General features: G+C 48.5%; 1 protein-coding gene across 10 annotated transcripts in view; it reads right to left on the bottom strand.

Annotated features, from left to right (window-relative positions):
* The window catches only part of EFCAB6 (EF-hand calcium binding domain 6), a 166,845-nt gene that overhangs the window by 85,252 nt on the left and 53,976 nt on the right, over positions 1-27,617 (bottom strand). For all 10 annotated transcript variants that reach the window (XM_045187052.2, XM_071221106.1, XM_071221105.1 and 7 more), the window contains 5 exons: positions 25,879-25,991; positions 16,884-17,008; positions 11,386-11,534; positions 3,183-3,293; positions 977-1,082 (listed from right to left, as the gene is read on the bottom strand). In XM_045187052.2, the coding sequence (XP_045042987.2) occupies positions 977-1,082; positions 3,183-3,293; positions 11,386-11,534; positions 16,884-17,008; positions 25,879-25,991 (604 nt within the window). The remainder of the gene's footprint in view (positions 1-976; positions 1,083-3,182; positions 3,294-11,385; positions 11,535-16,883; positions 17,009-25,878; positions 25,992-27,617) is intronic.

Raw genomic sequence — 27,617 nt, forward strand, 5'->3', positions numbered from 1 at the left:
TTCATTCAGAGAGGCCAAGTCATGTTAGGCATAAAGACTCATGATGACAGGTATGCTAGCTGAAATGTCCCCCACAGAAAACGGAGCCCCAAATCTCTGCATCCACACGCGGCTGGGGAACCCCGAGCAACGGCATGGCAGACTGACGGAGAGAGGAGCTGCCATCCCCAGTTCAGAGCACAAACCGCACCATTTCAAGCCCCCTCCAGGCCCCGGGGGGCTCCTCCCCTGAGCGAGCGCTGCCCCACAGAGCGGCCTGCCCCTGCCTTAGCCGAGGGCTCTGGAGGGATGACTTGGAGGCCAAGTAACTCCTCCTTCGTACATATTTGCGTCTGAGGGCAAGTAATTCACCGTGGTGCCGGTTATTTATTAGAGATCCAGTTACTGAATGTGCTCAGTAAATAATGAACTGGAGAAATGCCACCTATGTATCAAAAACACATCAATGCTGCTCTTCTAAAGTAAACATGAAAGTGGGACAGGAGCTAATGGCTTAAAGCAAGTCGCAAACTCATGCCACGACCACCCTCTGCAGTGCAATCCAATGACTGAACAGGCCATCCAGGAGCAAGGACGGTGTTCCTGATATGGGCTACGAGGCGCTCATGAACCTGAACGCTAGGTTGAGGGGAAGGTTCAGTGGGGCCAGATGACTCGTCAGTTCAACAGTCAAGGATGACTAGTCACTTCGTGCTCAGTGACCTGGCCATGCACTACTCTCCTCCCCGGCACATGGCTCACTGCCCCACAATGCCTTCACGTCACCTGTCCTCCCAACTGGACCCGCTCTGCAGGCCCCGCCTCAGGTGCTGGAGCACTCAGAACAGCTCCCAGCATGTAACAGGAGCTCAAAGCACAGCTGTTAGATGGAGCAGTGAGTAGACACACAGCCTTTCCATTGCTCTCGTTCCGACCAATAAACCAGCCTTCTTAGGAACAGCGAGTGTTTTGCCCGAGAAGGGCTCCAAAGCCTTACACTGTTGACGACCAGCAACGCTTTCTTCAGTGACGTGTAGTGATCTCCGTGTCTAAATAACTTTGTGATAACATTTTCCTTGCGAGGCTGACTTTTAGAGTTGGCGCTGCAAGATGATTAAGAAAAAAAAGAAGTAAGATTATGTTTTTGAACAGTTCTTTCTTAATATAAAAAATTAAAAAATCACCCCCACAACAACTACAGTAACAGCTTCCTGGTGGAAAGCTCTTTGTCTCAAAAGCGTCCTGTGCGTGTGCAGGCCCTGTCATCCCTCGGTCAGGGTGACACGGGGTAGGGAGGCGGCATGGACATGCCCGCCATGGCCAGCTCCGTGTGCCAGCACTCTCTTCTCTCCCTGCCATCTGGCTGCGATCGGCCAGAGTGTCAGCATGGGCCATGGCCTCAAAAAGGACCAGGAAAGACACTGTAATCCCAGCCGAAGCCGCCACCCTGCTCTGGGCAGCACACCACAGCACACTCACCCACATGAGGACGGAGGGGACACAACCCTCACAACCCCTCACCAAGCCCATCACCTGCTGCACACCCTTGAGGGCCTAAGACCGCTGGAGGTCAAGGCCAGCGTACTACGCGCTCAGGTCAGAAAGGGGCTGCAGCACCTCGTAATGAAACGCTGCCCTGTTCAGTGTCGATCAGGCAGTCCGACGTGTCCCGCTGGATGAAGAATGAGAGTGAGTCAGCTCGCCTGCTCAGCAGTGCTCCAGTGTGTCTGGGGGGCTTTAGGGCCCCACCTCCACAGCCACCTGTTGTTTCCAGTTGTGCAAAAACATAGAAACGCACACACCCTTACCACTGCTTTCCAGAAACCTAAAGTAGCGGAACGCTGAGGGGAGTTCCTCGTGCGCGTGTGTGTGGCGGGGCTGCTATCCAGGACACGGTATGATAATTACAGCCTCCCTGGCCACACCCACTAAATATCGGTGGCACCTCCACCCCAGGTGGGATAACCAAAAATGTCTCATGACGTTGCTGAACATCTCCGGGCAGCCCAGACTGCCCCCGTTGGAAACCAGTGTTTTAGAGAAAGATTCACACTGCCATTCGTATGGTCCTAGACACGGTGCTACCGGAAGAGAAAACTACAAAGAAACGAGAGTAACGTCACTTAAGAAACGAACTCACGGAGGTGCATCCTGGGAACTGGGTGGGGTGGGGGTCCGAATGTGGGGAGGCTGGGGACCAGGCAGGTCACGGACACGCATGAATCCCTGAGACACAGCTGGGACCTGGCGGAATGGGAACTCACTCTGTGGTATATTTTCCTTTACAATGGAGCGCAGTGCTTCCCCTGGATGTGCTGAGATTACAAAGCCCGCTTTTTCTTTAAGATTTATACGGGCAATCAATACCGGATGCAGCTCAGTATAGATAAAATACTTCTCAAGGCAAAAGGCTAAATTCTAAAGTGTCGTATTGTCAGGTACTTTTCACAGTGTGGGGCTCCACCACCATTCACATGATAATGCTAATCTAAAGTTATGATCGGCCCCAGCCAGGTAGTTCAGCGGGTTAGAGCATCGTCCAGCTAGGCCAAGCTTGCCAGTTCGATCCCCGCTCAGGGCACATACAGGAATCAACCAATGAATGCACCAATAAGTGAAACAACAAATCAATTTCTCTCTCTCTTTCTCTCTAAAAATCAATCAGTTGATAAAATTCTAATAGAAATTAGAACACACAGAAAAAATGGCACTGGAAGCAATAATCCCATGGCCCACAATGTCTGCACCACACAGAGTGGCTGGAAAATCAGTTAACATGTATCACTCCTTCCCACATAACACCTCCCAGACGAGTGCTCACACCCAACTTCACAAGAGTACGCGAGCAGCCCCAAGTCAGTGCTGGCGGCGCTGCGCACGGCCCTGCACCCGAGCTCGGAGCACCGGCGCTGCCTCTGCTGCTCTCCAAGCCCAGGACCTCGTTAAGACTCCTCGTGGTCTCATTTTTTTCATCTAGAAATTGGAATAATAATCATACCTGCCTTATAGCTTTAAGGTAATTCTAAATAAGAATGTACAGAAAATAATTTATAAACTACAAATCACTATGTAAAAGTTCATAATTATTCTATGCAGACTAATTTATCATTCAATAAAGGAAGAAAAAGTAATTCAGATATTCTCTTTCCTTTTACATATTATGGTCTGTGCAACAAAAGTTCAGGAGTTCCATTTTTACGTACCTCGTTTTTCTTGTCAGGGGAACTGTGCTGTTAACTTCTGTCCACTGAGGATCACGCAGTGATGCTAGAAATTGCTTCCAATTGATTTTCTTGGTGGCTTTAAGCCCAAATCTGGATTTAAAAAAATGTTCAAACATTATTTCTATAACACTGCATGGATTAGTTGTTCGATATGGAATTTTAAATGGCAGCAATGAGCTTTTCGAAATTTTCAAATCTAAGGTAAACAAAATAATTTAGTAAAATCATACTACAAATTGATTTTTAAAGAGCGAGAAAAAATCAAACTGATTCTACATCTCCATGTCTCTAACTCCCATTAGGTAGAGCATACACTGATGGAGGAAACAGAGGCATTTGATTAAAATTCTGCTGTCCTCGAAACAATTCTTCAAATACACTGTGTGAGGAGCACATTTACCATGTAGGCAGAGGAAAGCCCACTCGGTGTCCACATCCTCACCCCTGGGACTGTGCAGATGGGACTTTGGTGGCAAAAGGACTGCACAGGTGTGATTAAGGATACAGTCCCCAGGATGGGAGGGAGAGCAGCCCCAGGTGTCCAGGTGGGCCCAATCTAGCCCTCCACCAGGAGGGTGCACGGGTGTCCAACCCTTGGCCTGCAGGCCACACGCAGCCCAGGATGGCTATGAATGCAACCCAACAAAAAATTGTAAATTTACTTAAAACCTCGTTTTTGCTCATCAGTTTTCATTAGCGTCTGTGTATTTAACGTGTGGGCCAGCAACGCCAAAAGGTCAGACACCCCTGGATTACAGCTAACAGGTTGAAATGCCCGCCCTGCGGTGCTAGGCCCCCACTGTCCTGTGTCACTGACACACTGAGCACCCCGCACTCGTCCACGGCAGGGTGGCAGAAGAGGTCTGTGCTGAGCTCCCCAGACAACGGGTATGAGACGCCCAAGTGACCACGAGACAAGCAGCCCTGTTTGGGTTGCTGAAAACTCGTGGCTGAGAGGGGACTGGTTTTGTGTGGATCAGACAGGGGCCACGTGAGAGACAGCAGGTGTGCGTGTGTGTGCACAGGGTCACCTCGGCTCCTGCCCAAGACGGCTACCTGGAGGAGCCAATGGACCTTACCAGAAGTTTCCCTTCTTTACTGCCAGACTGCCAGGAGCGGAGGCGGGAGCCAGCAATGAGCTGAGATGGACATGCATTCGCCCTTGTCAAAGAACGAGGGATGCATCCCAACATAAAATCCAAAAACCCGGCCAAGGCTCTCTGGAAAGGAGCTGCCTTCCGACCCTCGTCAGGCCCAGAGATGCAGTTCCCAGCTCAGAGCAGCCCAGTCAAGGCAGGACATTCACGCCCCCCCTTCTCTCCTTCCTCTGTGTACTCCAGTTCCTGGAGGAGTCAGAAGCAGGGTTGGCAGAAGGAGAAGGGAAGCCAGTTGCAAAGTGGGGAAAGGAAGACATAGCCATCTGCTTCATCCCTAATGGTTGCTGAGGCTCAGAACGGCAGGTCCCACGGGACAGTCTTCCTTTATCCACCTAGATCAGTGTCCGCCCTTGTCTGCTCTGCATGGTGCCCTGTGGGTGGCCTCAGCTGGCCTCTGGCACCTTGGTTTTCTCTTGGGTTGGCCAGTGGGAGGCGCCTGCAGGAGACTGGAAGGGGAGGAGGCAGCGAGAAGGCAAGGCGGGCGGGTGGGTCATTCCCCCGCCCCTCCCTGCTGGGCTGCAGATGGCCTGGCCACATTTCCTCTTGCAGACTTCACCTGCTCTTGGGCGACCCTCTCCTTCAGCCGGTTGTTCAGTAACTGCACCTTCTTGTGCCCGTCAGGCCTAGGAGAGACCAGGGCTTCCCCATCTACTGATTTCACTTAATCCGGGGAATAAGGGAGCTGATTCACAGCCCAGCTCCACCCTCCTGTGCCCCTCTGGAGTTACACCTGCCCACAGCCCTACTCCCAGCAATTGCTGACCTGGCCTCCATTCCTGTGGTTTTGCCTTTTCCAGAATTGTGTAGAAATAGCAGAGATCTTAGACTCCCAATAACTGGAAACACATCCCTGGGTTTGGCTATTACACTTCCTAGAACCTGGGCTAAAAGGCTTCTATCTCCTCTCAAGGTAGCAGCATGGGTGGGAACTTTCCCAACAGGAGGCATGTCTGCGCAAAGGCCCACCCCCATCGTGGGTGGGTGAGGTGCAGTCTGGGGGTTGGGACAGCACTCCCTCCCTCCTCTCAACTCCTCCTGAAGCCTCGCTCTCCCTGTTTAATGACTGGCATTATTTTTAACAGGCCTGTTCTGTGTGAAAGGCTAGGCGGCGCGAAAAGCACAGCATGTTGGTAATAAAGGTCACGTTAGCTGTTCAATTAAAGTCTACTGTTACATTAAACAGTATAGATGGAAAGTAGCTTTTAAAGTCTTTAAAATATTATTTGGATTAAGATTTTATGCCTCGTTACCAAGCTGTTAGTGTTTTACGTTTAGGCCCTAGATCTTGAGTATTTAAAAGAATAACAAACTTAAACGATGCCAATTTTTTTCTGTAATATCCACCTTAAATTGCATAGTAAGACTAATTTCTCAAATCATTTTGCTAGGCATGAGAGATTAGATTTTTACTTCCCTCTTTATTATTTCCTGAATTTTTTTTTTGCCTTAAAACAGCATGTGTTTTTAAATTTTATTTCTTAAATTAAAATGCAGTAAAATGCACTTGTTCTTCCGGTGTACAGTTTTATAAGTTTTAACACATACGCAGGGATACCTCACTTTATTGCGCCCCACAAATATCGCGCTTGTACAACTGGAACACGACTGCCTTCTCTGCAGCACTCACTGTATCACAGCGGTGGAACCGAGCCCCCAGCATCGCCCAGGTGTGCTCCCGATTCAGGCAACGCCCACACCCGGGACGCAGGGAGCTCCGCCGCCCCTCCCCCTTGTGCCCCTCTGGAGTCACACCCGCCGGGCCCCTAGTCCTGGAAACCGCGGTTCTCTCCTCCATTTCTGCGGTTTTGTTGTTCTGCGGGGCTTTAGAGGGCAGCAAAGCAAAGAGGGACATCAGGGGCTGGGGCCACCCCCTTGCCACTCAGTGCTGACCCCTACCCCCGGCTCGAGTTCACACGTCCCAGGCCAACGGCTTCACGGTGGACTCCAGCAGGTGCCCCTTTAGGTGAGCATATACTTGTGGGGGGTCCCTAACCATCTAAATTCAGGACATGGGCGCCACCCTGGCTGTGCCCGTGTGGGCCGCCCCTCGCGAGGTGTGAAGGGGAGTCAGGGGGCCGCAGGCTGGACGCTGCACACTGAGCACCGCAGAGACCCGACCTTGCGCAGCTGAGCTCCAGGGGGCAGGGGTGGGGGCGGGGCAGAAGCGCCCTGTCCATTGAGTCCTGGGTAAGAATTTAAAGTTGACAGAGGAGACATCGCAAACAACGGGGGAAGAGAGGATTCTTTAATAAGTGGTGATGGTAAAGCAGATTACCTATTTGGAAAAAATTTAATTTGGATACCCGCCTTCTGTCAGAATGGATTATAAAGTGATTTGTTTTGTTTTCAAAAAATAAAAAAAAAAGAAACAGAGTAGAAAAGTTTTTTTCAAGCCTGGGTAAGGATGATGAATTTATAGATTTTTTAAGCCACAGAAGACATTCCAAAAGAAGGAGATTAATGTGTTTGATTATATTAAAATGTGACTTCAGATGAAGAGTTACCGTGTGGCAGGGAGGGAACGGGCAGGCCGGGAACGCCGCAGCGCCTCTGAGGGAGGGGCGCCGGCGAGTACTTGTCCACTTACTGAAAGGGGCTAAACAAAGAAGTGGCAACACAACTGAAAAGCCGCTCGCGGGGCTGTTAGGTGACTGGGGCCTGCGCCCGAGAACTACCTGTTGGCTGACGAGACTGAACAGATGAATGAACAAACAGACACGTGCAAACCTAGAAAGAATCCGAACACTCACACAACGATAAAACGGATCCATTCTGACGGTTCAAGTCAAAGAGCCCTCACAGTCGGTCAGGACCTGATCGAACCAGCCCCTCTGAGAACACCCTGTGCTTTCTCCCACCGTCCACGTGGGTGGCTCCATGTCCCCTACCCGGATCCACCTGGTTCTGCTTACTCTTTGGAGACTTTTCTAACCACCCAGCCCGCAGGAGAGCGTGAAGGTAGGATCCCTGGCAACACAGGGGATCTCCCCCAACCTCCTGGTCTAATCACATGGAAACATATCAAATATACCTACAATGACTGGAGTAAAGATCTCAGAATTATTGTAAACACACAGCTGAAGTGGAAAGCAAGAAGGGGCTGTGTGCAGGAGCGAGTGGCGAGGTGGGAACCAGCTCCAGAGCTGCAGGAGTGCCAGTGGGCGCCGCGGCACCCAGGCTCCACCGGACTGCGCTGGGCTCTGGGCCGCACCCACCTGGGCCCTGAGGGCCAGGTCGTTACACCCCCGTGGGGTTGGGAGGCCTGGGCTAGACCTGACTGGGAGTAGCCCTGGCCCAGCTGAAGCAAGGCAGTGAACTACAGCGGATTACAGAATAGTCGGAATGCAGCCCCGGAGAGATAAAGACATGGGAAATACAAAAGAGAGTCTGAGAGACACGGCAAACGGGGGGGAGAGGGTCCCGCACACATCTGACAGGAGCTCCAGGGGACCCGCGGCAATGCAGTGGGGACAACCACCGAAGAACAGTAGCTGGGGATGTTCTGCAGTCCATGAGACACGAGCCCTCCGAGTGAGGCAGAAGGGTGAACAAATGGACATCTGTACCAGACGCATTGGAGGGAAACTGTAATCAAAATAAAGGGAAAATCGTAAAGGCAACCAGAAAATGAAAAAATAACCACCTTTTGTAAACTATTAGCAATTAAACAGCAGACTCTCAACAGCAAGAACAGAATACCATGAACAACTGCTACCAGGCACTCAGAGAAAACAACTCGCAAACACAAATTCCTTCCCTGTTAAATCTCCCTTAAAGAGGAAGGGGGAATAGACACTTTGAGAGCAGAGACCGCACTCACCACCCACGGGACCTCACTATGTACTTCAGGAGACGCGGTCCGGAGAAGAGACTGAGACTTGAGAAGCAGTTTAGAGCAGACGAGCCGGCAAACACGAGAAAATCCAAACAAGCATAGGCCACGTTAAATAACAATAGTAACTAATTCAGGTACTATGGAAAAGAGGCAGGTCCTGGCCAGGCGGCTCAGTGGGTTGGGAGTCGTCCCGTAAGCCAAAAGGCTGCAGGTTCAATTCCCGGTCAGAGCACATACCAAGGCTGCAGTTTTGATGCCTGGTCAGGGTGTGTACCGGAGGCAACTGATCAATGTTTCTCTCTCACATTGATGTTCCTCTCTCTCCTTCCTTTCCTCTCTCTCTAAAAACTCCCTTGAGTGAAGATTTTTTAAAAAGAGGCAGGATCAAAGCACTAGGCAATGGTGACGTGTAAGTTAAAGCTGCTTGCTGTATTCACGACAGCAAAAATATTTATTAACTTTATGCTTTGTAAGTTTAGAAGATATGTTAAAAATTTAAGGGTACTCTCTACAAGAACAGAAATAAAATACTTAAGCCTCCAGGCAGTGGAGAGAGAAAAAGAGTGCTACGGAAAACTCAGAGCCACACCCGGCTGAGAAGGACGTGAAAGGACAGCAGAGTGGGTGAGTGGGTGGGTGCAAAAGGAAGTGGCAGGAAAGCCCCGGACAGCTGCCACGATAACTGGAAACAGACTAACTTCACCGTTAAAAAGGCAAAGATGCTCATTTTAGAGTTTTGAGAACACAGATATTTGCTGTTTTCCAAGAAACACACCTAGCACTTGACCACCAAAGGCAAAAGCAAACGGCTGCGGAAAGACGTGCCCGAAGGACACTGATCCAAAAGCCTGTTCCGCGCAACCTCAGCGTCGGGTGGGGGGAGTGTGGAAGTCAGAGGGTTAACAGGGGTAACTGCACAGGGGTCAGGAAGACATGACGAACTCTTCCTTCCAGAGCCTCGCACCAGGGAACACACCGGACTCACAGCTCATACCATTAGCGCCTGGGCGCTCGCCTTGCTGCGGTCCCTCGTGCCCGTCCCACCAGGCAGTCTGGGAGAGTGGGGTCAAGGGCACGACTCGGAAGACCCTGGGTCATCCAGACAGCCCGGAGCTGGCGTCTCTGGCCTCCTCATCCGCCCACTCCAGCCCGGGTCAGAGTCCTTGGAGCTGCCTCAGCCCGGTAGGCCCCACAAGCCTGGGGCTGTTTGTTACTTCTGTCTGCGCTCTTGCCCCTCCCCCGCGTCTGGCGGAGAGCAGCACTCGGTGTGTACCCGTTAGACTTACAGCTTGGGAGACTAGGAAGGCAGCATGAAGAATGTCTGTAATATGCACTCCTATTTTACAAGCACAACATAAAACTGTAGACATACTTGGATTACAAATATGTAAAAATTATGTATCTATGTGGATACAAATGGAACAGAATGGGGGAAAATGAAAACAGTAAATTTGTTATGTCAGGTGGATGGTGACGTTTTGTTTTTCGTTTTTCTTATTACTATTAAATTATTATTTGTATAATTTTGAAAATGAAATTTAAAAATGTCTCTATAACTTTTAGTTATCCAAGAAAGTAATCCCTAAAAAACCTCCCTGTGTACAGGCAGCACAATAAAGCTATCTGCCGCACCACGGAGACATCTACCCCTAGGGCCAGGCTCTGCCCTTCGCTGCAGAAGCCGTGTGGTCGCGGGCAGTGGCTCCGAACACGCAGGATGCTGAGAAGGAAGGGGCTGCAGTGGGAGACGGACCTGCTGGTCCAGCTCGGTAGCATGTACCAGGGGCACCTGCAGCACTGTCCTGCAGGAAGCCAGAGAGCCACCAGGGCCCCCAGGGTCACATCAGCAGGACTCAGGCCAGCGCCAAAAGGCTCCCACTGGCTGAGACGGAACAGACTGCGTATCACTGAGAACAACTCTAATGGACTGAGACACATCAAATAACTCACATCCATGAATTCATAATACTATATCTATATATTTTAATCTTCACCAGAGGATATGTTTATTGATTTTTAGAGAGAGGAAGGGAGAGAGAAACATCAGTTAGTTGCCTCCCGTACACACCCCAGCCAGGATCGAACCTGCAACCTGTATATATACCCTCCCTGGGGACTGAACCTGCAACCTTTTGGGGTACGGGACAACACCCAACCCACTGAGCCACCTAGCCAGGGTCATAATGATATTTTTTAAGAAAAACCGCTCATCGTTCACTTTTGGAGGATGCTAGGAAACCAATTCGTTTTGAAGACGAGTAAGTGAAGAGCGAGAACCAAGGACATCCCGGCTTTCTTGTGTTCACGGTGTCTCACTGTTGCCACACCCCGCGGGGCGGGGGGGCTCATCACAGAGGGGTTCCGGCCAACAGGAGCAGAAATGGCCCAGGTGGAACATCACCACCCAACAATCGCTCGTCAGTGGGCTGCCATTCCTCCCCCCACGCGGCTGCTGACGTCGTGGAGAGAGAGGCCGCCCACCCGTTCAGGCTTGCCCCGCTGTGAGGCGTTCCCGCCCCCAGACTGAACGTGGGTCTGTGTAGCCATCCACGTAGGGGCGGGGCGGGGGTCAAGACGACACGTTAAACGTCCCTGAGGGCGCAACAAGTCGGGTTGATGCTGTACGAAACCCCCCGTAACAAACAGTCCAGACTTCTCTACAGAGGCCTCACAGGGGAAATGACTAGCAGAGGGAGAGGGACCCTGGAGGGCGCGGAAGACTCGTGGCAAGTCAATCAACTGAAATGTACAGACCTGATTTGGATCCTGCCTCAAATAAACTGTAAAAGAAAATACGAGACAATCAGTTAAATTTGAACCCTGACTGGGTATTTATTATCGTCCTCCCCAGTTCCGTGAGGTGTGAAAATGGTATTTTCACCACGTTTTTAAAAAGAATTCTTATCTTCGAGAGACATGGTGAGACCTTTTCAGTGAACCATGATGTCTGGGACTTGAACCAAGCCCCCTGGGGTGCAGGGAAAACAGGGAGAGACACGGAACGCTGGACTGCAGCTGACTGTTGGAGCTGGTAGCGGGCCCCTTCCCTGCTTCTCCTTACTTTCACGTGCATTTGAAATTTTCAATAGCAAAAAGTCCAAAACATTAATAAAAAATAAATGAAGCTGTTCCTTATCCTCATGGTTGACGTTTGGGGAGGAAAATGCCACAGAAACAATGGGGCTCTTACCTTTTCATTAACTGGATGAAAATTCTCCTTGGTAGTCGGTGTACGAAGGTGTCGAGGACGATCTTGAGGTAATTCAAAGATATGTACCCACACTGGGAGGGGTCCCCCGCGCTCAGGGCTTTTTCAATCTTTTCACGGGACTTTGAAAACTGCGACGAAAGAAAATTAGAGTGTTGCCTCCACGGTAATCGACTTCACGGAGCTTTTCAACCACGTTATTTTTTTGCCGAAATCCCTTCCCATTTTCCTCTCGGAAACTGATCAAAAAGGTTACCATGGCATGTGCTGAACCTCAAATGTTTAATTGATGAGCTTCTACACAACAGCGTCGCCAGTCACAGCCACGCAAGCGGCAAGGCAGACACGCTTCTCCGGGAAAGCAGCACATGTCATAGCTCCACCTCGAACTTCAGAGCTGCAAATGCTCCGCGGGCTGCCAGTTTGATACATCTTTCTTAATATACTTCGGAGCCGTCCCCTACTGTGAGCCCACCCTAGGCTCCTCCTGATTAAGTCCGGGCGATCAAACAAAAAAGCTGGCAACATTTTATTAAAAATACAAGTAGTCTTTGTAGTAAGGAAAATTATTAATATAAGGATTGCAGAAACAGTACACATTGGACATTTCTTTAATTATTCTTTTTTTGTTAATGGGGGAACTACAAAGAACTGGGGTGAATGCGCTTTGCTTATGGGACTTCTAAAACGCAGTGAAGTAGGTTAACCGCTGATTTTTATATGACTCATAAAAATACTATGAAGATTGGTTTTCTTTCCAAAGGTTTTCCTGCTGTTTATTATTGAGTAATAACAATATTCTCCAACATGTCCAACCCTCTCCACTTTGATTTCAGCTTTCCTGCTAGCTGGGGTAAGATGAACAGAACAGCCACCATCGTGGTATAAAAGGTGACTTTTTAAGCCGCTGGAACCTGGAACTACATGTACAAGAGTCTCTGCCCGCAAAAGCAGTGAGAAGGAGATTCATCACAAGTTCCTTAGACTGCCCGGAACACTAGAAATCTGCAGAGAAAGTCTTTGAAAATACTCAGAGACTCACAAAGCCTAAGCTTCTCAGAAAGTTGCGTAAAATTAACCCAAAGTGTGGCTACATTTGCACACCTCTCTTTCAGGGAGGTGGCATGCCTGGGGAAGACCCTCGTGGAGGTGAGTAGGGCCTTGGGGTGCTTACTGGGTACGGGAGTCCACTTTGACCCTCGTACTGACATCTGGCCTCCAGTGAAATTGTTTCAGGAAAGGGTTTCTGGCGGCAGCAGGAAAAGAGCAGGGAGTGAAACATAGCACCTTCGTGACAAGCATAACCTTGTAGGCATTTTCATTGTTACTGTTTACAATGAAACAAAAGATTAAAATGCAAGCAATTCTGTAAAGTATAACAAAGGACATGAAGGTGCCTGGAAGTCTCACTACCCTTTTTTTACATAGTGCTCCCAAAACTCCCATGATAATCATATAAACATAAAATTGTATAAAATGGGATCAGCCCTGGCTGGTGTGGCTCAGGGGATTGAGTGGCGGCCTGTGAACCAAACCAGTCGGGGCAGGTGCCGGGGTTGCGGGCCTGGTCCCCTGGGTGGGGGGGTGGCGTGTGAGAGGCAACTACACATTGATGTTTCTCTCCCTCTCTTTCTCTCTCCATTTCCCTCTCTCTAAAAATAAATTTAAAAAATCTTTTTAAAGAAATGGGATCATACTATACCTTCATGCCTGACAAACGCTTTTTCATTTAACAACACGTTGTGAGTATTTTCCCGTAAGAACCAGCACCTACCTCCGGGTGCTGTGACGTATGGCGTGCCATCACGCTGTCCGCGGACTCCTGAAGGTTCGCTCCTTTTCCGTGGTTACATGTTCAGTTGGCATAGATGTTTCCCTGATCCCCAATCTAAATGAGGTCTCCCTGTTGTTCTCTCTCGCAACACCTGTCCTTTGCTGTCCCGCCAAATACAAGCTGTATTTATGACTGTGTTTGTGTGTCTGGTTTTTCAATGTGTTTACGTGGTGCGCCTCTCCCTGAAGCTCGGTCACGCAACCGCCATGAGAGCAGGGACTGTCCCCGTTTTGTTCACCACGAATTACCCAAAGGGACAAACAATTCAGCATGCAGTAGGCACTCATCAAGCAGTTGTTGAAAATGAATTTTTTAACCAAAAATGTTCCAAAGGAAGGTTGCAAAAAAGCTATTTGACACATCAGTTAAAAAAAAAAACGTGAAAATTAAAATCATGGCTGAGCAGTACAGATTTAAAGCTCTGACGACGCCAAGTGCCGGTGAGCACTCAAACGGCGGACATTCTCCTCCGCGGCGGGAGGGGTGCACACATTCTGGAAAACAGTCGGCACTGCCAAGGAGAGCTGAGGAGCGAGCGCCCTACAAGCTGGCGAGTAATCTCGCACAGGCACAATTCTCAGGGAAGCTTTCACACGCGCACCGGAAGGTGTGCACACACCCGCATAAGGCGGCACGTCGGGATTGGTGCAAAGCAGGAAGCAGTTCTATGTCATCCCTGCAGGAGTGTGTGACTTGTGTAGATTTAGATGGTGGAACACTCCCCGGCAGTGAAACTGGTAACACAGCCATACCCATAAGATGACTCCGCCCTAACCACGCACAAACAGGATGAAAGTAAGTGGGTTTCCAATGCTTCGAACACAGTACAAAAAAAAGAAAACAAGAAACAAATATCAAGCAAAAGACAAAGAACCCAGTCTGTGTGGAAACAATACAGAAACAATGTATCGCCTATAAAGGTTTCGTGCCATTAGAAGGAACTAAATAAAAATATAAATTCATTAAAGGAAAAGCTTGAAGACAAGATGGTAAAACAATAAAAGCGATGAGAAGGGATATTTCAAAGCTAAGAAAATAGAAAACAAAAGCAACATTATATGAAATAATAAATTCGAAACAGCAAGAATAAGCAAGGAGACTGAAATTAAAATGAATAGTTAAAGGAACGGCCTGAAAGGCCCCAACGAAGGCAGAGGAAGCTGGCAACCTGGTGAAAGCAACTCGAGGAAGATGACAGCGATCGAGGATTGGCGCAGGGGTGACCGGGAGGACCCTGAAGGAGGACAGAGGGAAGACAGGCAGAGGGAGGGGGAGAGGGCACAGCGAGGGAGGAGAGTTAGTGAATGAACAGGGAAAACTTTCCCGAAAGGAAAGAACTAACCTGTGCAGCAAAGAACCACTGGGCTCCAGGAAACCTGGACTGATGCCCCATGCCAACATAGCTTACTTTTGCTTTTTAATTTCAAGGATCAAGAAGAAATACTTTAGGTGTCTAGGCAGGGAAACAATCACCTACAAGGGAAGGAAAAAATGAGCTGACCTCAGGCTTCTCCTCAAGAACGTCCAGGGCCAGAGGACAATGGGAAAATGTAGCTCTCTGAGAAAAAGAAAGTAAGAGGGGACAATCAGGCCCAGCCAAGTCTTTGTCCAAGTAAAAGAGCAAAAGGGAGCGAGCCTCCACAATGAAAAATGAAGGGAAAGAGCACCCACGAGCCTTCCTTAAGGAAATTACTAGACAATGAAAGCAGCCAACCAGGGAATAAACCACAACAAAGAACTCGGAAAGGGAGAAAATGTTGATAGCACGCGTGGCGGTGAGGCCATGTGCTGATAAAATGAAGGCAGAACCCTGGGGGAAGTCCTGCGACAGGGCACCGGGCAAACGCCAGGAACGCTGAGAAGGAGATGCAAACAGCAAACACTGGGAGGAGCGGGAGGGGCAGCAGGAAACCCAGCAGAGAGCCAGCCCTTGCTGTCTGCAACTAAGACATCCTCCAAACCCCCAATCTCTCCAGTTCTCCACGGCTTTCTCAGTCGCTCTTCTTGCCTCACACCCCGTTTTGGGACCCAGCGTCTCCTGAGCTGACGGAATTTTTATCCGAAGTTCAAACGTGACTTTGGTTTCACTGGAGGACGGCGCCATGGGTGAGGACTAGGGTTGGAGCGCGGCTCCAGGGTCACCTTGGGCAAGTCCTTAAACCTCTTTGTGCCTCAGTTTCCCCAGCTGGGAACGAGGATGATAACAGTTGCTGGAAAGACTGAACAGGGGACCCCCCGGAGGTGCTTTCAGCCTTGCATGGCAGGTAGGCAGCCCAGAAAACATTTAAACTCAACATGCCTTATTTGTAAAGGAAAAAAAAAGCATGATTCTCTTTTATGAAGTTGTTTCTACCTGTGTATGCACTCACCCGCCCACTGCGGCGGCCGTCCTTCTACAGCTGTGAACAGAGCCAGGCCTAGGACTGTGTTCTCTGAATGCTGCCTTTGACTACTGCTGGGTCGTAGGTTTTAAATCACGTATTCCTTTTCTCTTTATACTTTTCAGAATTGCTCACATGTGTTTTGTAATGCTCAAGTTTTCACATAAACAATAAATTCACGAACGACGACCACGAGAGAAAAGTTTTACCGGCTGACCGAGTGCACGGAAGCGCCCGCTCCTCCGACACCCTGCCCCACGTCGCCTGTTCTTAGCCTGTTCACTGAGAACTCTCTACTGGAAGTTTCCTACTAATGACTTGTGGAAGTTCTCCGTTTGTCAGGAGCGGCTCTCGTCCATCTGTCCTTTCTGCGGCACATACTTCACCAAGTTTATCCTCCGTTTATACGGAGTTTTGCTGCAGAAAGCTTTTTCATTTTGATGTAGTCTAATTTACCAATCTTTTCCTTAATGGCTTTCGGGCTTTACTTCACATTTAAAAATCTAAATGTCAAGGTCAAAAAATTTTCACCCACATTATTTATTTTTAAGTGTAAACGGTGGCTGCACACAGAATTGACTTGGGTGTGAAGAGCGGAAGTGTCGGCTCTCCCCCGGGGGCTAGCTGGCGAACTACCCGGTGAGGAGCCGCTGCCCCGGCCCCGCCAGGCCCCCTGTCGTCAGCCGAACCCACCTGTGAAGCTGGTCTGTCACCCAGCCACTGCTCTAATCGATTCCCACGTCCATGACAGCCGGTGCCGGGCTGTCGTTACTGTACCTTTATAAACACTTTATATGCGATAGGACAAGTCTCTGTTACAACTTTTAGAAAGAAAAAGTGTGTATATGTGTATGTGTGTGTGTGTATACACACACGTCTCTCTTCATCTACACGGAGGGAGCTCAGGCATTGGTAATGAGTCTTCCAATCCAAGAACTAGAAAAGGCCTCTTTATTTATTCACGTTTTTCTTTATTCTCTCAGTAAAGTTGTGTCATGTTTTTATATGGCTTAAGTATTTCTTGTAAGCGTTAGTGTGTGAGTGGCGCAGAGGAAGCCCTTGACTGACGACACATCCTGTCGTCACTGCGTTACCGTTACTAGGACAACGCCACATCCTGCCGTCACTGGGTTACCGTTACTAGGAGCGGGTGGGGGGCGGGGCGTGCGGAGGAGTCGCGGGGCGGAGGCAGGCCCAAAGCTAATTTCAGAAACCACGCCCAGCCCGCGTGCTCGGTGGCCCTGGGACCGGGGAAGCACTCTTACCTCTTGGCAGAAGGTCCTCCCGATTTCATCTAAGGAGCAGTCTTCCCAGGTATTTTCAGACAGATCTGAACTGAAGAGGTAGTCCCTTCTGGAATTTTTGATTTGTTGATTCTCCCATGAGACCTCTATTAAAACAAAAGAGCTTTAGTTTCTCGATGTAGTCCAAGGTGCATTTAAATATTAAATGTTTCATTTTCGTTATAACCTGACTGGTAGCACCTGAGCCCTGAATAAACCAAACCCATGACGGACTATGTAATAAATGGTGCTGAAGTAACCAGACAAACATGTTAGAAAAAAATTAAATTAATCTCCTTGCTATCTTATTCTTGGATGAAACTTGGAGTAAAATGTACACCAAGTAGAATAATAAAACTATAATAGAAGGAAATGAAGATGAATACTACATAATACACAATGTTTGAGTGAGAAGCCCTTTCTAACTATCACCTTAGAGCCAGAAATCATTGAAATAATGACTAGGTCTGACAATAAATTTATTTTTGTTTGGTTAAACACACACACACAATAATGAAAGAAAAATGAGTGGGAAAAACTACTGTTAACACACATGAGGAATACAGATAAATTTCCATAATATAGGAGTAGCTCTTACAAGTCAGTAAGATAAATACACTCAACAGAGCAATAGACCAAGGTTATAAACAGGTAATTCACATAAAAAGGACTAAAAAAAACCAACAAATGTATGAAAAACTGCTCCAAGTCACTGGTAATTTTTAAAGTCTAATTAAAACAAGTTAACATTTTTTCCCCACTTGTCAAGTCGGCAGGGATTGAAGAGATGGCAAAGAAACCAGGTGGCTGGAGCTGGTGCAGAGAAAAGCCGGCGCTTGAACGCTCTCCAGCCGCCATCTAGAACTCGACAGCGTAGGACTGAGAGGGCCACGCAGCAGCCGCAGGCGGGGAGGGTGCTCTCTGCACTGTTTACCAGAGGGAAGACCGAGCAATTTCAGTGCTCGTGAATAGAGGGTTGGCTTTATAAATCATGGCGCGTCCCATCTATGAAATACTACCCAGATATTTAAAACAACGGTGCCTGTCTCAATTAATGGATGTGGAAATTTTTCTTTAATATATAGTGTTTCATGATTGAAAGGAAAAAACGACTAGCATAATTTAATTCTCATTTTAACACTCATTTTGTGTATTTGCCTATGCGTCCAGACTCCCATCCATCCATCCATCTGTCCATCAGTCCGTCCATTCACCCATGCATCAGAAACAAAATCTGGGTGGACAATACACCAAAACCATTACAGTGGTGGGATTCAGGTGGAGGATTACAGGGGACTTATTTGTGTTCATGTGTTTCCTGGTTTGTTTGGGGTTTTTTGGCAACAGGCATGTATTATTTTTATGATAAAAGATAATGAAATAAATCTAAAATATAGCCATTTCTTCCTCAAAGCTGACTGTAAAGGATCACAAATGGTTTCCCAGATTTATTTCCTAACATGTCTGCAAATAAGCTTCACTCAAATTAAGCACACTTGTAACTACTCAGCTGTAGTTAACAAACTGCCAGTCATCTGGAATCCCACTTCCTACCAAAAGAAAAAAGGGAGGAAGGGAGGTGAGGAAGGGAGGGGGGAGGGGAGGGAAGGAAGGAAAGTGGAGGAAAGAGGAAAGGAAAGGAAGGAAGAGAGAAAGGGAGGGAGGGAGAGGCAAGGCTTCTGCAGTGGACTCTCTGGCTACACGATAAAATACAAAGCCAGCCGGTCCTTCAGAACTGGACCTGGGATGCTGGGGCCTGGGCAGGCCGAGCATTGGAACTCAGGCTCTCAGAACAGCAGGCACAGCCTCACTGAGGGATGAGGAAGCCACGCCGAAACCATGCTCTGCCTTGGCCACGCACTTGCTGACGCTGTGTCCTATGCTCCCTCCACTCGGGCGGCACTGGTACACTGATGGAAGCTCACAGGGACGCACACAGCACCCCTAAAGAAACCCACGGGACACAGGAACCATCAAGCCAGGGGCCGGGGGGTGAAGGGCTATCAAAGGCCTGAGACCTGCCCTTGGGAGCTGCCTCTAGGCACCGAGTGGCTGCAGCCGCTACAATCATCGGCTGGCTGCAGACCCAACCACACCTCATCCAGTTACACCAGGTTCCAGTGAAGCTTCGTCATTCCTGCCACCTCCCCATAGTCCCTAAATTTCCTCTGAAGGAGTCTCACTTATTTTGTAGTGGGGTGCAGAGCAGGGGTCACCCGAAACCCCCCCAAACCTGGATTGGGGGAAGGGAGAAGTGGAAGATAATGGTGGTTAAGATACTATGCATAACAATGGCAAGCTGACAGCTGTGTGTGTTGCTGTCCCCAGCAAAAGGTGTATGTGACTTACAGAGAGTATAGTGACTCGTGAACATAGCCAGGGGAGGTGAATGCTCACTCCAGATGTTCTGTGCATCATGGGTAACTCTTGCCCTGACTAAAGATGGCAGCTGAAAGAAGGTAAAAGATATGGGGGAGCTGGCAAAAGTAGCACATCATAGGAAGAGCTGCCTATGAGGTCACATAGGAAGGTCCAGGCTGCGCATTTAAAATAACGGTGGGCTGAAAGAGAAGGGGATTCTGCCATGCGGCCTGGGATAGTAAGGAGGAGGATGCCATGTGGTCTATAGTGAGGTAGCAGCCCTGTGGGCCAGAGGACAGGGTGTAAGAAGAGAGCTCATGGAGATGTGCGGGGGCCTGCCAAACCAAGCACAGGTTTGTGGGAGATGCTCGGAGCCCAACTAAACTGTGACTGGGAATGCTGAATGCGGACTTCTGCTTCTCTGAAGCACGTACGGAGAAGCCACTCTCTTGGAACATGTGCCTCCCTGGACTCCACTGTGATCCAGTGTAACACAGCACAAGTTTCCTGGACCACCGCATGGAGGCTGAGGACAACGCACCCCCGATGCTGCAGGAGAGAGCTGCTGCGAGAGGATGGCGACTCTGAACCTCACAAGTGCACATTCCAGAGGGCCTGGAGACCTGTTTGTGCAACTGGCTTAGGAACAGATAAGGAGCTGGGGAACTTCTGGGCATGGGTGTGGCCTACAGCCTGGCGGGGAGCAGGGGGAGTGCTGGGGCTGGGGGGAGAGCATTGGCTCAGCAGGAGTGCCCCCAGCCCCATTCACCCGAGGCTGGGGTCCTCCTGTAAACAAACCTGTTTCCCTCAACACTGACTGCTGGTCGTGCATCAGGGCGCCACGTGGATGAGACCCAGTTCAGTTGGTCACAATTTGAAATTAGGTAGAGAGACATGTGCCTCCTTGCACAACCCCATCAAAATCACAACTAAAACATAGAACAACCATCACTCAGAACTTTCAGAAGTCAAGTGGAATGGAAGTCTGACTACCATGGAATTAAAAAAACCACATCCATCCAGACCAGTAGGAGGAGCACAGACTCGGAAAGGGCTGGTCCCTCACCCACATGTGGTGGATAAAAATTTGGGAGGGATATCTTGGGAACGAGGGGTCCCAGCCTCATCCAGGCCCCTCAGCCCAGGGTTCCAGTGCCAGGAAGATAAATCCCTAAAATTTCTGGCTGCAAAAACAAGCAGGAAATGAGTCAGTGGAAGAAACTTCTGGAGGCCCAAGCAGTTTCTCTTAAAGAACCCACACACGGACTCACCTGTCAGACTCACTTCCTCTGAGCTCCAGCACCGGGGCTGCAGCTTGAAAGGCCGGTGGCATACGGGGAGAAACTGAAGTGCCAGGCATCAAGGTGAGCAGAGGCCATTGTCCCTTTTCTAAACCCTCCCCGCACAGAGCCAGCAAGCTGGTAGCATATCTGAGACCCCACCAGCCTAGCTAACACTGTTTGACCTGCCGTGGAGATCCCCAGAGACCGTGCCCCACCCTACTTACAGGTCCACCCAAGCTGCTTTTCCACATGAATGGCTGGTCTTGGTTCACGCTTCACAGCTTCCTAAATCCTGTCAAACAAGTAACAGTTGGCTCCCTGAGCCCCAGGCCTGGCAGTAGCAGCAGCCAGCTCAGATTCATAGCTTGGCTTTGACTGGGAATCTCCAAGCCCAGCACAAGTAGCAGCCACCTCAGATCACTTTATAGCTTAGGCAGGGTGCCTAAAGTGGGGGCTGACCTTGGCCTGCTGAAAGAAGGTAAAAGATATGGGGGAGCTGAGGAAACCCCAGAGCCTACACACCTGTTGGACAGCTACAGACCACGCTGGAGCGCCACCACCTGCCCCTGCACAGCTGATCCTCCATGGAGGGCAGAGGTTGGTGGTAAGTGGTCACAGCCAGTCCTTGCAGCTGACTGGCCTGGGTAAATCCCTCCCATTGACGTGCCAACAGCAACCAAGAGGAGCCCACATGAAGGGTGCACCTTGAGTACCCTGCTTGGATAATATAGGAGGCTGTGCCACTGGGCCCTACAGGACACACTTATTACATGAGGCCACACTACCCAGACACAGAGTCAAAGCAGCTCTACCTAATACATAGAAACAAACACAGGGAGGCTGCCAAAACGAGGAGACAGAGAAACATGGCTCAAATGAAAGAACAGATCAAAACTCCAGAAGAAGAGCTAAACGAAATGGAGATAAACAATCTATCAGATGCAGAGTTCAAAACACTGGTTGTAAGGAAGCTCAAGGAACTCAGTGAGGACCTCAGCAGCATAAAAAAGATCCGGTCAGAAACGAAAGATACACTAACTGAAATAAAGAACAATTTACAGGGAAACAACATTAGAGTGCATGAAGCTGAGATTCAAATCAATTATTTGGAACACAAGGAAGCAAAAAACAACCAATCAGAACAAGAAGAAGAAAAAAGAATCCAAAAAAATGAGGACAGTATAAGTAGCTTCTGGGACAACTTCAAGAAGTCCAATATTCACATCATAGGGGCGCCAGAAGGAGAAGAGAAAGAGCAAGAAAATGGAAATCTATTTGAAAATATAGTGAAAGAAAACCTCCCTAATTTGCTGAAGGAAATAGACATGCAATACCAGGAGGCACAGAGAGTCCCAAACAAGAGGGATGCAAAGAGGCCCACGCGGAGACACATCATAATTAAAATGCCAGAGGTTAAAGATAACGAGGGAATCTTAAAAGCAGCAAGAGAAAAGCAGTTAGTGCTTTTAATCCCTACAAGGGGATTCCCATAAGAATGTCAGCTGGTTTCTCAAAAGAAACTCTGTAGGCAAGAAAGGATTAGCAAGAAATATTCAAAGTCATGAAAAGTGGGGACCTACAGCCAAGATTGCTCTACCCAGCAAAGCTTTCATTTAGAATCAAAGGGCAAATAAAGGGCTTCCCAGACAAGAAAAAACTAAAGGAGTTCATCATCACCAAATCATTATTATATGAAATGTTAAAGGGACTTATTTAAGAAAAAGATCAAAACTATGAACAATAAAATGGCAAAAAATATGTATCTATCAAGAATTGAATCTAAAAAAACTAAGCAAGAACAGACAGAATCATGGATACGGAGAGTGTTTGGATGGTTGCCAGATGGGAGGGGGTGGGGAGAATGGGTGAAGAGGTGAGGGCAGTGAGAAGTACAAAGAGGGAGTCACAGAACAGCCACGGGGAGGTAAAGTACAGCAGAGGACATGGAGCAGCCCATGAACTTACTCATGACCCATGGACGTGGACAATGGTGGGGCGACTGACTGAGGGAGTGGGGGTGCTGGGTGGAAGAGGGCAAAGGGGGAAAAATCAGGACAACAGTAATAGCATAATCAATAGAATATACTTTAAAAAACAGAAGTTGCAGCAACGTACGGGGCTTACAGCGTCTGTAAAAGTACGATATACGACAGAAATGTAACAAAAGCAGGAAAGAAGAGCTGGGCAAACACTGTCACGTTACGTGACTTTGCGTCATATTGTTTACAAGTAGATTGTGATTAATTAAAGATGTACAATGGAATAAAATGCTCACTTATCCAAATTTCTTGAAATTATGCAAACCCTACAGGAAAAATGTCGAGGGGCAGGCAGGGGGACACAGAAGGAGGGGAGGAATAATGCAAAAAGGCAAAGATTCCCTTTTGGGAAAAAAATCTAACTCGAGGTACAAAATTACTTTATAGAACTTCTTAGTAAGAACATGAATTCAGTAAAAGAATAAAAGAAGATAATAAAACAACAAAATGAGATGAAAAAAAATATAGTAGACCAAAGGAAACACCATTATAGAAGTAATAAAGTAGACACAGCACGTACCAGAATATACTTCAATGAAAATCAAATTACAGGTACAGACAGAAGAGCCGAGATGACCCTTGAGAAGGCAGAGGAAAAAGAGAATAAAGCGCACTGAGAGATTTTAATCAATACGGAAGACAAAGACAATCCAACACAAGGATAATTTGTGTCACTGCGGTTAAAAATCTGAAAAACGGGACAGAAGATATTAGAAAGTACATAATATTACTACCCCCCCTCAAAAAAAAACCTTGACACAAAGAAGTAATTAAATTGGCAACTTGAAAATACACTGTGTTTTGGGAAATTGCAGAAAGCTCAACACCAAGACACACCCCAGCCATACTGCTGAAATTTGGGGGTACATAACCCTTTAGGCAGCCAGTTCCGACCAGGGGGGGAAAGCGGACGGGCCCAAGACTGCTGCACAGCTGCACTCGGCAGCAGAAGGCAGCGGGCTGAAGTCTGCGAGGGTGTGGGGAGGGGAAGTGTGACCCACCCATGTGATGTGCAGCTCCGATTTAGTCAACACTTTCCTCATTTCTCATGTCAATTTCTCTTTTTTCTGATACACTCAAGTAAAAATAAACACACAAAATAGCATTCTCAGGGTCCGGCACAAATAACACCCCTGTTTATTACAACGTCCTAAGCATGTCATTCTGTAACATAACAATGTCACGCTCAAGCACGCCACAGGACAGTTTAGGTGAGATGTTCAAATTAGAAGTATAATTATTACACCCACATCATCACCCAAGCAGCCACACTCAAGCAGGCCCTACTTCTGCCGGACCCTGTATCTGAACTCATTTTTCCAAATGTCTTTCTTCCTCTCTGTCCCTCCCTTGCACAGACTTGCATGAGAAGAGGCCAGAATTGATGCTGATGGTGGTTGTTTATTCGCGGGTGGCCGTCCCCTTGCTCCTCTGCCCTTGTGCCCGCCTCCCTCGGCTGCGGTGACCACAAAGAAAGACTAGTGCCCGGCATGGAACAAGCGCTCATGACGTGGGGTCAACTATTATGGTTATCAACTTGGTACATGAACTTACTTAGGATGAAAACGCTCCTCAATCAGGCTAGATCCCACCTTACATCCCACTTGGGCTAACCGCACACACCCCAGGGCCGTGCACCAGGGTGCCTGATTCCTCGGCATCTGCCACACGCACCCTGGGAATCCTGGTCCTGCCTCCCAGCTCGGCCATCCCCACCCCTCACCCCGTGAGCACTCCGTGACATCTGTTCTTCCCTCGAAGGCATTTTAATCATTTATTTTGGAGCTGAACCGTCAAATCTCAACTCCACCACAAACCGGCTATGTGGCGTTGGGACATTCATTTAGCACCCCAAGTCCAAGTCTTCTCACCTGAAAATGGGATCATCAAACCCATTTCACAAAACTATTCAGAGAAATAAAAACTGAAATTTAGGTTTATAAAGTATCTACACAGAGCACAATAAATAGTTGCTTTTGATTATTCTTTTTTATGGGACTTACTTTATCTCACCTGCCCTATTTAATATGTGTGTTATACACAGGGTCCGGCACAAATAACACCCCTTTCTTACGACAAAATCATAAACATGTAATTCTGTAGCACAACAATGTCACGCTCAAGCACACCATATGACGTTTTAGGTGAAATGTTCAAATCAAAACCATAAATCATTACATCCATAAAATTATCTTACCAACCACACTCAGCAGGCATCACTTCTGCTGGACCCTGTATGTATGTATGTATATGTATGTATATATATACATACACACACACACACCATATACCAGCCCTAAATGATGCACACACACACACGCGCGCGTGCACACTTCTTAAACACAGAGTGTGCGCTTGGTTTTGCACCCAGTGAGGGCCTAGCAGCACTGGACCTGCGCATGAACTAACACAACACGAGGGACGAAGGGCCTTTGGAAGATCACCTGGTCTAGTAACTCCCCGAACTCGGGAGGCTTTAACAAGTAGTCCGGGAGTATCTCCCTCAGTGGGTGGCACCGAGCTGAAATCTGAGAATCTGTGGTTTTTAAGCTTGCTGGGGAGGCAGGTCTGAGAATCAGGTGCTCAGGGAGTAGTTGCTGTGCTGAACTCAGCTGAAACCATTCGGCACCAGCTGCCCTGGAATGGGCCACTCACAGGCGGTGAGCTCTGAGACGAGAAACCCCCTGGTTTCTCTCAAGTGACCAGAGGGCTGCAAGCGAGACTGTCCAGCTGCATCCCTCAGACACGCGTCCTCAGGGGACTGGCCTGCAGGCCTTATGTTGACCTGGCTAGGATGAAGAAAGGCAAACTTCTCGAGCTTCTAAGCCTGCATCGGCTTAGTATAAACTACTCAACTTTCTGCCCTTTTACAGTAAAATTCTTCCCCATTGTGAAAGGAATAACATGCAGATTGTCAAACCTTTGGAAAAAATGGAAGCAGCCGGAAGAAGAACCGAACAACACCTGGAGACATACGGTTTCGAAATATTCTGTAGTTTGGAATTTCTTTCCCGCCAGTTGCTGATATTCCACAGACACGCTCCACATTACCCTGCCCTGCGGGGGAGCCGTGGCTCGCGGCTGCGCTCCTCAGCACGGCATGTGCGGTGACTCACGGACCCTCCCGTCTAGTGAGACGTTCGAGTTGTTCTCACAAATCACGACACCGGGACTTGTTTGGGGATGACGCGCGTTCCCTGTTTGACACCACGTCCTCGGGACAGGGCCACCGGAGAAGAACTACCATGCCAAGGGATGGTGACATCTTTAGCTCTGAACTTTAAAAATACGTACCTTGGTTTCCCATGTCGTACTTAAGGTTTAAGTTATTATTTATACTGAGGTTCTTCAAAAAGACATTGTAATCCACTGCAGTATCTTTATCAATGCTGTAGTGTTGCGCAAACCTGAAACAGAAACATTCTTCAGTGATCAGAAACGATGAGACAGAGGCTAAAGATGGAGACGGTTTGTGACTGAGGTAGTCTTTACTCTGCCGTTGGAGTTCATTTTAATGTGTGCTTCTGAATGGAGCCGAGTTAAACGTGAACGCCAGCGCTTCTTCCGCCCCGCCCTCGCAAACTGCTGAAACCCGCCGGCCTTCCTGGGAGGAGAGCTGCGAGCACGAGCCCCCGGAGTCCCGCCGTAGGAGAAGGGATGCAGTGTGAGGGCAGGAAGCAGAGTGGCCGTGGTGGGCAGACTAAGCCGATTTTCCGCGAAAAGGCTAAAACTACGAAGACTGTGCAGAGGCTTGAGCTCGCTGAGCCCGGCTGCAGAGCGGAGAGAGCGCTGGCTACTGCGAGGGGCCGGCGCTCTGAACTGGAAGGAGACGGGAGGAGAAAGGGCCACGTGGCCCAGTTCTGAGTTTCCTGTTTTATTATGTGACAATACAATCTTGAGGATTTGGTATTTAAAAAAAAAGAAAAGGAGACCCTAGGAAATATCACCCTTTCTTTAAAAAATGGACACTTATAAGGAGGGCGCTTGACTCTGTGGGTGGGTGGATGCAGAGTCGAACGGGACAGGAACGCCTGGGACCCAAACAAAGGGCAGCTCCTGCCCGGGACACCTCAGGGACTTCTCCTTTCTCTGGAGGGAGGTGGGAGGGGACGCCATGGCATAGGTGACAGGAGAGCCGCCTCTGCACTCAGAGCAAGGGTAGGTCCCACTTCCCTTTCGTCACTGGGTCACTGGCGGGCACGGAGCTGGGCCACCGACAGGTTCTCCTGGTGGAATATCATTCATCAGAGAAACCTAGAGCTGGGTGGAGGGGAGAAGGTGGCCCACGGTCTTGACCAAGCACATCATCTCCCCAGAGAACCTGAGGCCCAAGGTGACAGTCCGTTTCAAAGTGGTCAAGTGCAGTGGCTGGGGGTGGGGCAGGTGTCTTGTCCCATGAAATGATTTCTATACAGAGGACATTTTTAAGCACAACCAATGTTTCTCCCTGAAATATACTGATACTCCTTATTTAAAGTTGAGATAAATGGGGATTTTTTCCAATTATTCAAATCTGCCACTTGATAGTTTTCTACATAATTTCTGCATTATTACATTTATTAAAAAATGACAGTTTTTAAGTGTTTGGTTACATTACCTCCATATGTGTTGGTTTCTATAATTATCTAATTCTGTGCTGCTTTCTAAAAAGTTAGTAATTATCCCTTAAAGTATTTGTTATTTTCCTGTTTTCCAAATTTAACAAAGAGTAATGTCATGCATTCATTTCAGTGCGCACCTTTTCTTCCACTCTGACGAAGCTTGCCTATTGTTCTAAAAAGAAAAATTGTCTCGAGATATGACAGCTGCCAGATGTTAGCGCTGCTGCGCCCTAAATAGCTCCCTCTTCCATCCATAGCATGTCTGGTGACAAGAAGGCTGTAAGTTCTAGAACCCAGACAGCGGCCCTACTGTGCTCCTTTTCCAGTTTGCTTACCACCCGAAGGTGTTGGCCACTGTCTGCGCCAGGAAAATGTCAGGATGCTGATGAAAATCTCGCCACCAGCTTCCTCGCTTTCTGTGAGGATCCGGCG

This window comes from Desmodus rotundus, chromosome 3 (assembly GCF_022682495.2).
Source record: "Desmodus rotundus isolate HL8 chromosome 3, HLdesRot8A.1, whole genome shotgun sequence".
NCBI lineage: Eukaryota > Metazoa > Chordata > Mammalia > Chiroptera > Phyllostomidae > Desmodus > Desmodus rotundus.